This window comes from Brassica napus, chromosome C6 (genome assembly GCF_020379485.1).
Source record: "Brassica napus cultivar Da-Ae chromosome C6, Da-Ae, whole genome shotgun sequence".
Lineage (NCBI taxonomy): Eukaryota > Viridiplantae > Streptophyta > Magnoliopsida > Brassicales > Brassicaceae > Brassica > Brassica napus.
The window spans coordinates 35,304,565-35,315,726 of NC_063449.1; the positions used below are offsets into that span (position 1 = coordinate 35,304,565).

At 41.0% G+C, this 11,162-nt stretch overlaps 1 protein-coding gene and 1 non-coding gene across 2 annotated transcripts; one reads left to right on the forward strand and one right to left on the reverse strand.

Moving 5' to 3' along the window:
• The first annotated feature begins 5,564 nt into the window (after window positions 1-5,564).
• LOC125589325 lies at window positions 5,565-5,671 on the forward strand. The gene has a single exon (XR_007325513.1). It is a non-coding gene; the product is annotated as a small nucleolar RNA R71 (small nucleolar RNA).
• A 3,020-nt stretch (window positions 5,672-8,691) lies between these two features.
• Window positions 8,692-9,757, reverse strand: LOC106394293. Its single transcript, XM_048759875.1, has 2 exons — window positions 9,291-9,757; window positions 8,692-9,190 (listed from the first exon to the last, which is right to left on the reverse strand). Exons 1-2 carry the CDS (start codon window positions 9,755-9,757, stop codon window positions 8,692-8,694), a joined length of 966 nt encoding a protein of 321 aa, XP_048615832.1.
• Between the last annotated feature and the right edge of the window lie 1,405 nt (window positions 9,758-11,162).

Genomic DNA, 11,162 nt, shown 5'->3' on the forward strand with positions numbered 1-11,162 from the left:
ATACTTTAACCCCCACGTTTATCTTTTCAATCTAATCTTTAATCTTTATGAGTACTCTTTCGTGGGTTCTGATCCTCGTTTATATCTTTATGTTCAAGTGCTACTCTCTTATGTACAAATATATCTTTATGTGTCGACACTTATATATGGTTCCATTGTGTTCCAGACATGATCTAATCGATTTGAGATTTCATTATCCAGGACCTTTGTTACCTAGTAGTTTGGCGTCCCAAACTACATGGTTTGGTACCTTAGATGTTTAGCTGCGCAGCCTTTTCTCAATGTCTGGTCTGGTTTCCTTATGACCTCGGATTTGTATTCTATGCACCTTTCTCTTTTTCTTTCCGAGGTTCCTTATCTTATGGAACACTTTGGTCTATCTTGTATAGACTCTGTAGCAACTTGACTGTGTCTCTTTCTAGGACATCATATTTCGTTTGGTACTAAGCTGGTTATGACTTAGTCATTCTTTTCTTTTCTTTTCGGGTCAGTGTCTGGCATCTTGATTAGCTAGTTATGTATAATCTTTTCTTTCTTTGGACGTCTATAAGTCTAATATGAGGATCTTTGCCAAGACAATGATGGTTGATACCATTCTGTTTCTTATCATTCTTTACTCTTTACCAGCTTATAGCTTTCTCCTTTTAATTTTGGATAGTCGGATTCATTGATCATGCAATCCGTGTACCTGGTCACAGTCTGATCACCCATATTTGGTTCAAGGTCTCTTAGAAGTCGTGGGAGAAAGTCATACTCTTATCCAACATATATTCCCTGATGTTAGGAGTTTTCAAGGCTCCTAAGACAAATGTTGTAGTATAGTGATTGTCGAACCAGTTCTGAGGGATATCAAAGCAATGAGAATGCAAGTACTCACTTAATCTAAATGCAACCAATGATTTAGATGAGTTTTAAGCTATGACTAAAACTAAAAAGCAATAACAGAATGATACTTTCTTGACTAAGGGAAAAGAGAACTCATGGGCATAGGGATTAGACCTTGGGTGATCAAGTTTCGAACTAAGGATGACAAATGATCAATCAAACTATCGACCTTAAGCCTAGACACAATTCTAAGCAAGCTCTATGTCTAGATGAATGCTCATTTGCTAACATATCTCAAACATCAAATGTCTTTGGTTGAATAATATGAAATCAATCATTACTAACAAGTCTATTAGCTATCTTAGCACCTTTAACAACAAATGTCTTTGGCAAAGTATACTAAAAGTCTAGGAGAGTTGTCTCAGGCATTTCATCAAACACCTTTTGGGTGGGAAATGTCTATTGATCAACTTTTGAGTGACCAACTCTGAAGATGCATTATGAATACTCTACTAGCAAGGAACAAGAATGATCTACACTAAAACATCCTAGAACTAACCTAATCACCCTTGATCTCCCTAACCCATGAATTCAAAAGGTGATTACTCACTAATCTCCATGATTCCTCTTAAACCCATATTGGATTTCAGATTAATCATGTAGAGAAAGAGATAAGAAATCAACAATAACACAAGAACATAACAATCAAAATCCAAGAGATGAACTTCTCAAGAGAGTTTTTGTGTATTTCTCAATAGATCCAAAGATAGTCTCCTCCTAGTGGCTTACAGAGTATTAAAACATAGGTTTAGAAAATGTAAAACGTGCATAATGAAATGACCAAAAGGCCCTTAAGTAAAATAGTAAATCGACCCAACAATAGACGCGGAGCGACAATAGACGCGGAGCGACCTCGGCATGTCGCTCCGAGAGGTCGCTCTGGCCTTCGGGAGCGACCTCAGTGGGTCGCTCTGAGAGGTCGCTCCGGGCTTCGCTTCGTGTCGTCTCGCCATAGAGACGCGAGCGACCTCGGGGTGTCGCTTTGGGAGGTCGCTCCGAGAGGGGTGTGAGATGCGAGCAACCTCGGCGCGTCGCTCTGGGCAAGTCGCTTCACGGGGTGAATATGGCGAGCGACTTCACGGGGTCGCTCCAGCTAGGTCGCTCTGAGAGGTGCTTTGGAGCGACCTCATGACGTCGCTGCGGAACCTCGTTCCCCTGCTCTGCTCGTCCAATGATCACATATTTCACCTCCTTTGAGCTCCAAATGCATCCAAATAGCTCCAAGAACTCCATGTGGCACTCCAACACCTGATAGAGACTCATGTATGCAAAATGTAACCTAAACATAGCTAAATCCTAGTCTATATGATCAAAATGCACATGGGTGAATGAATAAGATAATGGAAATATGCAAGATATCAACTCCCCCAAACTTGTTCTTTTACTTGTCCACAAGTGAACTTTCTAGAACTCATAGGGAGAGAGGTTTGAAGGTGGGAGCTCATAGCCAAAAGAAACACAACTAGTACTCGATTCAACATCTAATCCAGCATGAGCACACTCTCTTATTACACTCTAGCTTCTCTAGACCTATCTCAACTCTTTTTGCCCTTACACTCATCATCAAGCATCCACACATTCAAATCAACCAACTCTCACATTCATTAAGCACAAAACATCAGGTGAATTCTTGTAAATGGTCAGTTGGTCCAAGTCATTTGGTTGAGTGAGGGAAGGCTTTTATTCAAGTGATTCAAGAGGTTCGAAACATAAAATCTTTAAGGTGGTTTACTCTCGAAACAAGTAGCCTTGACATTGCACATAATATATCTAAGAAATGGATCAACTCATGCATACAATGCTCAATATCCATTGTTCTACCATTTTCCCAAACATACAATTACACAATCATTCCCAAATGCAAACCCAACTCACATCTCTCACCAAAAGATCCTAAGAACATTAACTCCTTCTCTTTGAAATCTACAAGAGATTTTTCACAACCTCAAAACATTATTTATCTCCTAACAACTTTGCTAGCCCCCTTTTTCTTTCTTTTTCTTTTCTTTTCATATTTTTTTTTTTTAAATGGGGGCCAAGACTTTTCATAACTTGAGCTATAGGTTTTTCTACTTATCCCAGTAAGACAATTCACTTAAACACAAAGAGTTATTTCTTTTCCTTTTTCATTGCTCCCAAATCATAATCACAACTCTCACCCCCACCTATAGCTAGACAATAGAGTGCCCAATCTAGCAAGAATGAAGATCAAGCATTGTCGTTCCCGATACTCTCAACATTATGCACATGTAAGACTTTCCGAAGAAGGCGTCACTCATCAAACAATGAAAGCTTAAAAGGAGGGAAAGGTTTTGGGAGTGGTCTACCACTAGAGTTTGTCAGAATAAGATTGGCATAAAGGATGTGACAACTCAGGTGTGTATAGCCATGACTCAGTACACAAGGGACCATGAGCAAGAAGCATTAAGTTCGTTTAGTTCAAATAAGGTTGTAGTTGGCTTCAAAGACTGAGTTTCAGCAATCAACAAGTTTCAGGAAGAGTTTTCAAGGCTCGAAACATACAAGTCTTTTTGAGATGTGCAAAAGCTACTCAGGTGCAACGTAGTGTTCTTTACAAGGCATTTAAAATCATTGCTCCCAATTCAAGTAAATTCAACCTATATGCTCTAGACTCTCCTAGAAATGCCAATGATGCAAACTAAATGAATTTTTTTTTTTTTTTATGCAAATATATATGTATAATGCAATGCATGAGACTCAAATCATCAAAGCAAACGTGATCAAATACTTGGTACCTCCCCCAAACTCAAATGACACAGTCTCTGTGTTGTCAAGCAGAGAGAGATACCCAAAAAGAGAAAACTAATATGCAAAAACGAAATGGTATATACAAGGGAAAGTAGTGGGTTACCTTCTATGGAGAATGAGTAGAGGGAGATGCTCCCTCCTCGTCGTCCTCAGGTGGTAACTCTTCAAGGTGCTCATCAGCAAGAGTGTCCATCTCTTCAATGTAGAAGGCTTGCCCGAACACAGTTGGTTTCTTCATGTTCTCCTTGATGTCAAAGTGGAGAACATGCCCTTTACCCAAATGGAGATCAATCGTGCCCTCTTTCACCTTAACAATTGCTCCTGCTGTAGCTAAGAATGGCCTTCCAAGAATCAATGGGTCTTGGGCCTCCTCACCCATCTCAAGCACCACAAAATCTGTAGGTATCTCATATTTTCCAATCTTCACAGGTAGGTTCTCTAAGATGCCCACATGGTACTTCACTGAACGATCAGCTAACACCAGAGAGAGTTTACACTTCTTGTACTGAGTGAATCCAAGCCTCTTTGCAACAGACAAAGGCATCACGCTGACACTAGCTCCCAAATCGCAGAGACATTTCTCAAATACCATAGGTCCAAGAGCACAAGGTAGTGTGAAGCATCCTGGATCCTCTAACTTCTCTGGAACATCAAGCCTTTGGATGATGGCACTGCACTCATGGGTAAGAATCATCATGCTTTCCATTTCCTTCTTCTTTGCAGCTACAACATCTTTCAGGAACTTGTTGTATTGAGGAATAACCATGAAAGCATCGATGATGGGCATTGCAACCTGAGCTTCACTCATCTGCTTGTCAAACAAAGCCTTGTACTTCTCTAGCAGCTGCCTCTTGAATCTACCAGGGAATGGTAGTTTGGGTTCATAGGGAGGAGGAACAAAAGAATTCTCACTTGCTGGAGCAAGAACTTCACCATCCTTCACTGTTTTCTTCTCTTCCCCAACCTTTCCTTTACCCTTGGCTTCCACAATCTTCTCCAAGATTTCATCATTGATTTTCTCATCAACAATCACCGCTTCATCATCTAAGTTGATGGCCACCTCCTCACCTAGTTTCTCAGCATCCCTGGTGAGGGTTGCAGGAGGTAACTGCTTACCACTCCTAAGGGTGATAGCTTTGGCCTCCTTGGGGTTTTGGTCAGATTTTCCAGGTAGAGATCCTTGCTGGCGAGTCTGGTGAGTGTTCATGGAAGCAAAGTGATTCTCTAAATTCTTGACTGTAGAAGCAAGATGTGAGAACTTGTTGTTGAGCTCATTGTAGCTCCCATCAATCTTGGAATGAAGGTTTTTCAACTCATAACCAACATGCTTCTCACTTCTAGTCTGAGACTCCAAGATCTGTTTCAGGAGGGTGTCAGTGCTGCTCTCTTGAGGAGCAGAGGAACCAGATGAGGGGTTTTGCTGAGGTTGATAGCTGCCTTGCTGGTTGTTTCGAGGCGGATAACCACTCTGTTGGTTGTTGGGATAGGATTTCTGTTGGTAGTTTTTGTACTGAAAGTTGGGCTCTTTTTTGTACCAGCTACCATTGTTGTTGATGAAACACAGCTCTTCCTGACCTTCCAAACCCTCAACCTCATGGACAACAGGTGTTGTATCTTGGCTTGGGTTAGCAACAAAGTGCAGCTGCTCTTGTGTGGCTTTATCAGCAAGTAGGATGTCTATCTTATCCTGTAGAGCTTTCAACTCCTTACTCGTTTGCTTATCATCTGTTCGACTGCTTCTGTCGTGGTCTCCACTGTAGACTGCATCACTCTTTACCATGTTGTCAACCAGCTCCTCTGCATCTTCCTCAGTTCTCCCCAAGAAGAACCCATTGCTAGCTGTATCCAGTCTGGCCATGTACTTAGGAAGAGCACCATGGTAGAATGTGCTCAACAAGCTCTCCTTAGAGAAACCATGGTGTGGGCATTGAGCTTGGTAGCCCTTGAATCTCTCCCAGGCTTCACTGAATCCTTCCAAGTTCTTCTGTTGGAAACTGGAGATCTCATTTCTCAGCTTAGCAGTTCTTGAGGATGAGAAGAATTTCTCCAAGAATGCTCTCTTGCAGTCATCCCAAGTGGTGATAGAGTTGCTGGTAGAGACTTCTCCCTCTGACGTGCCTTATCCCCCAAAGAGAAAGGGAATAGCTTGAGCTTTAAAGCATCTTCGGACACACCATTGGTTTTTGACAACCCACAGTAGCTGTCAAACCTGTCCAAGTGATCAAATGGATCCTCTAGAGCCAAGCCATGATACTTGTTGTTCTCAATCACGTTGAGGAGTCCTGATTTGATCTCGAAGTTGTTGGCTGCTACAGCTGGTGCTCGGATTCCCAATCTATGACCATGTATGTTGGGGCGGTCGTAAGTGCCAATGGGTCGAGCTGCCCGCGGTTGGTGTTCTGCCCCTTGCGGTGGATCTGCCATATCAATATCCAATCTCTGCAAGTGGGCTTGTTGTTCTTCTTCTCTTCTAGCTGTAGCACACTCCCTCTCTAAAGCTCTGATGTCTGCTACTATTGGAACTAGGTTTGATGGACCCCTGCTCCTCAAGTTCATACACCTGAAAGTTAAAGGTAGTGAAGAAAAAGAATCAGTAACAAAACAAAATTAAAATGACTTAGTCTCAAGCAAGTGACTAAATCTCAATGTTCAAATCTACTCAGAATTTGGCAACGGCGCCAATTTGATGTTAGGAGTTTTCAAGGTTCCTAAGACAAATGTTGTAGTATAGTGATTGTCGAACCAGTTCTGAGGGATATCAAAGCAATGAGAATGCAAGTACTCACTTAATCTAAGTGCAACCAATGATTTAGATGAGTTTTAAGCTATGACTAAAACTAAAATGCAATAACAGAATGATACTTTCTTGACTAAGGGAAAAGAGAACTCATGGGCATACGGATTAGACCTTGGGTGATTAAGTTTCGAACTAAGGATGACAAATGATCAATCAAACTATCGACCTTAAGCCTAGACACAATTCTAAGCAAGCTCTATGTCTAGATGAATGCTCATTTGCTAACATATCTCAAACATCAAATGTCTTTGGTTGAATAATATGAAATCAATCATTACTAACAAGTCTATTAGCTATCTTAGCACCTTTAACAACAAATGTCTTTGGCAAAGCATACTAAAAGCCGAGGAGAGTTGTCTCAGGCATTTCATCAAACACTTTTTGGGTGGGAAATGTCTATTGATCAACTTTTGAGTGGCCAACTCAGAAGATGCATTATGAATACTCTACTAGCAAGGAACAAGAATGATCTACACTAAAACATCCTAGAACTAACTTAATCACCCTTGATCTCCCTAACCCATGAATTCAAAAGGTGATTACTCACTAATCTTCATGATTCCTCTTAAACTCATATTGGATTTCAGATTAACCATGTAGAGAAAGAGATAAAAAATCAACAATAACACAAGAACATAACAATCAAAATCCAAAAGATGAACTTCTCAAGAGAGTTTTTGTGTATTTCTCAATAGATCCAAAGATAGTCTCCTCCTGGTGGCTTACAGAGTATTAAAACATAGGTTTAGAAAATGTAAAACGTGCATAATGAAATGACCAAAAGGCCCTTAAGTAAAATAGAAAATCGACCCAACAATAGACGCGGAGCGACCTCGGCATGTCGCTCCGAGAGGTCGCTCTGGCCTTCGGGAGCGACCTCAGTGGGTCGCTCTGAGAGGTCGCTCCGGGCTTCGCTTCGTGTCGTCTCGCCATAGAGACGCGAGCGACCTCAGGGTGTCGCTTTGGGAGGTCGCTCCGAGAGGGGTGTGAGATGCGAGCGACCTCGGCGCGTCACTCTGGGCAAGTCGCTTCACGGGGTGAATATGGCGAGCGACTTCACGGGGTCGCTCCAGCTAGGTCGCTCTGAGAGGTGCTTTGGAGCGACCTCATGACGTCGCTGCGGAACCTCGCTCCCCTGCTCTGCTCGTCCAATGATCACATATTTCACCTCCTTTGAGCTCCAAATGCATCCAAATAGCCCCAAGAACTCCATGTGGCACTCCAACACCTGATAGAGACTCATGTATGCAAAATGTAACCTAAACATGGCTAAATCCTAGTCTATATGATCAAAATGCACATGGATGAATGGATAAGATAATGGTAATATGCAAGATATCATTCCCAATCCTCTTCTGAGGTTCCATCTTAGACGGCACATATGTCTGCAGTGGTTTATTCAAAGTCTCTTAAGATGGTGTATGTCTGGTTTATGACCCGTATTCAATCTGAGATGAGAATATCTATGCTCACTTATATGGCCTGATATATTTTCACTTTATATACATGTAAATCCATGATGTCCCTAAGCTTTAGGATGGATGTCCGATCCTTATAGGTAATGGATTGCACGGCCAAGCCGTTTATATCATGGTCATAGACCATGGTTCACGAATTTGTTCACGAATTTGTAGTATTGATCATGTATCACAAGTTTATCCTCTCTCTCCTTCATGAACATACTATAATTTCGTGATGTAGGACAATAAAGCCCAATGAGTTTCCCTTTGTGTACATGTTTCACAACGTGAGATCTTATGGGATAACTCTTTGTGCCTTCTCAATATCAATCTTTGCATCAAGTTTAGACTAGGATGGCTAATCCGGTCTTGCCATAAAGTGTATAATTTTCGTGGGATATATTGGTATGATCACCACGGCTCTTGCCTCTTATCATACTGATCTATAGCATAGTTTTGATCAGTATATTACATATGTATAATCTTGACCACTTTCTTAAAAGGGTCTTAGGCGTTTTCTTTCTTTTCTTACAAGTTAGATTACATAATTTGTTTCCTTTTGCCCATTGTTTCTATTTGAAAACCATTTTATTATAACTCAATGGGTCATACATTCTTGGGTGTATATAATGCCCTTTAGGCAATGCCTTGGCCATAGATTTCTTACTAGGCTACTATACCCGTACTATAATGCCCTTTAGGTAATTTCTTTATCAATAAAATCGTTCACATTATCAAGCAAAATTAGGCAAGATATAATAGCAATGAACTCAAAGCATTTCATAAAACAATAAGACAATCAGAAGTCTCAAAATCCAAGAGGTCGTCCTTTTTAAGGTCAGAATCATCATCAGCATCATACCCGGTATCATGAACCATATGGGCTTCCGGGTTCTTGTTCTTAAGGCTCTCTTGATAGAGCTCACATAGATGTTTAGGGGTTCTACAATTCTTGGCCCAATGGTTACTCATCCCGTATCTGTGACAAGCTGATTTGGTCGAGTTAGACGGTTTAGATATGCCGCCTCGACCACGGCCATAACTGCCTCGGCCACGGCCATAACTGCCTCGGCCACGGCCATAGCTGGAACCACGACCACAGTTATTGTGGTTTCCTTGCCGGCCATATGAGTAGTTGTCACGGCCACGTCCTTTGTATCTACTACGGCCTTTTCCGTGTGATCTCTTATCATCATGGACGTGGTTGTACTCTTTGGGGTCTTTCTTTTTAGCCTCATTGGCTTCTGGTAATGCTGCTGTTCCGATGGGTCTCATCTCACTGTTTTTCATCAGGAGTTCATTATTAGTCTCGGCCAGGAGTAGGCACGAGATCAGATCAGTGTATGAGGTGAAGCCTCTCTCTCTCTCTCTCTCTATACTGCTGTTGCAGCAACACGTTCGTCGAATGGAACGTGGAGAATTTTTTATCAAGCAACTCTTTCTCGGTTACTTCCTCACCACAAAGTCTCATCATTGAGACTATCTTAAACAATATTGAATTGTATTCATCCACAGACTTATAATCCATGAATCTGAGATTCTTCCACTCATGTTTAGCCTTTGGTAATAGCATTGTTTTCTGGTGATCATATCGTCGCTGTAAAGCGGTCCAAAGGTCTAGTGGATTCTCCATGGTGAGGTACTGATCTTTCAGACCCTCAATGAGATGATGGCGTATAATACTTATAGCCCTGTACCGATTCTTATCAGTCTCATTGTTGCCCTCGATGATAGCATCACCGAGTTCCTTTGACCTCAAGTTAATCTTTGTGTCAAGTGCCCACTGCAAATAGTTGTCTCCGGAGAGATTAAGGGCAGCATAGTCTAGGTTTGAGATTTTCGACATCTGAATCACATTATCATTCGAAATTTAGGGTTTCACAATGTGATCATGTGTCCGCAAGACAATCAATAATCTCGGCCACAAGCAAGTCTTATACAATCATGTTTTCAAACAATCTAAAACGACCATGGTGCGATCAATCATAGATTCTATATTAAGCCGCACGGCCATACAATTCTATGATGCAAACTATTCAAGTTTATACGATCTATATGTCATGCTGGTCGATATTTTAAAACAAGACGAATGCAATTCATATTCAGTTTTATATGTTTATGCAAACAACCCTAATCAATCGGTTTCTTATTATGAAAATTAGAGTTTTGATTTAAGCAATACTAGAATTCGATTTTAGCAATATGAGATCAATGTTTTAAGGCTTTTAGGAATTTAAAACAAGATTTAGGGTTTTAAACATTTGAGTGGGCGATTTTATCAACATGAGGTTAAGGGTTTCAAGGCCTTAAGATTTTAGTTTCGAGATTCAATCAATCTATTAATCTTAAAACAAAGATCATCAATCATTTAATCAAGCAAGAACAATTTAAAATCGATTTCAAGCTTTAGGGTTTTAGGGTTTTCGATTCCAAGATTTAGGGTTTTAATAATTCAGATCAGAACAATCAATCAACATGTTCTAATGGAATCGATTTCATTCTAGTGATTATAAGATGATCAGTTTTAGGTTATAACAATTTTTAGGGTTTATCAAGAACATTGGATTTCCATAATAATGGATTAGGGTTTTAGGGTTTGATCATTATGTTCTTAGATTAATCGGTATACCTTTGTTTGTAGGGTTGAAACCGGACCACCAAAGAGAACGGATGAACCTCGAGCTGCACACGGACGGACGCGAGCTGGATGTCGTCGGATGCAAGCTGAACGGGACGGGACGCGTATGCTTCCTATCGGGTTTGCAAGTGGCTGATCGGGATTGCGAGCTGGTTGATCGGGAACACGAGCTGGCTGTGATGCAAACAGAAGCTGAGGTCGTCTAGGATCAGGAACACCTGCTGATCGGTTGCTGACGAGCTGGAACGCGAGCTAGGACGAATTAGGGTTCGTCGGGATTAGGTTAAAGTCGCCGGCTAGGTTAGGTTTAAGGGATTGCCGATTTTAGCTTAGATTGCAGAGAACAATCGTGTTGATAACGTGTTGTAAAAGAATGAGAATTCTATATATTTCATTAATGAATAAAACATCCCTTATATAAGGTTTACAAGATAGAGATAAAAGAAAAAAGTACAAATCCTAATCCAACTAGATTTAGGATAACTACTAAATACATAAATGGAAAGATTACATATATAAGGAAAAGGAAATAGGGTTTTCTTTTCTCTAAAGCTTGTGGTCGCCTCTCTCTCTCTTCTAAGGCATGCGGCCGCCTCTCTCTCCTCTCTCTAGG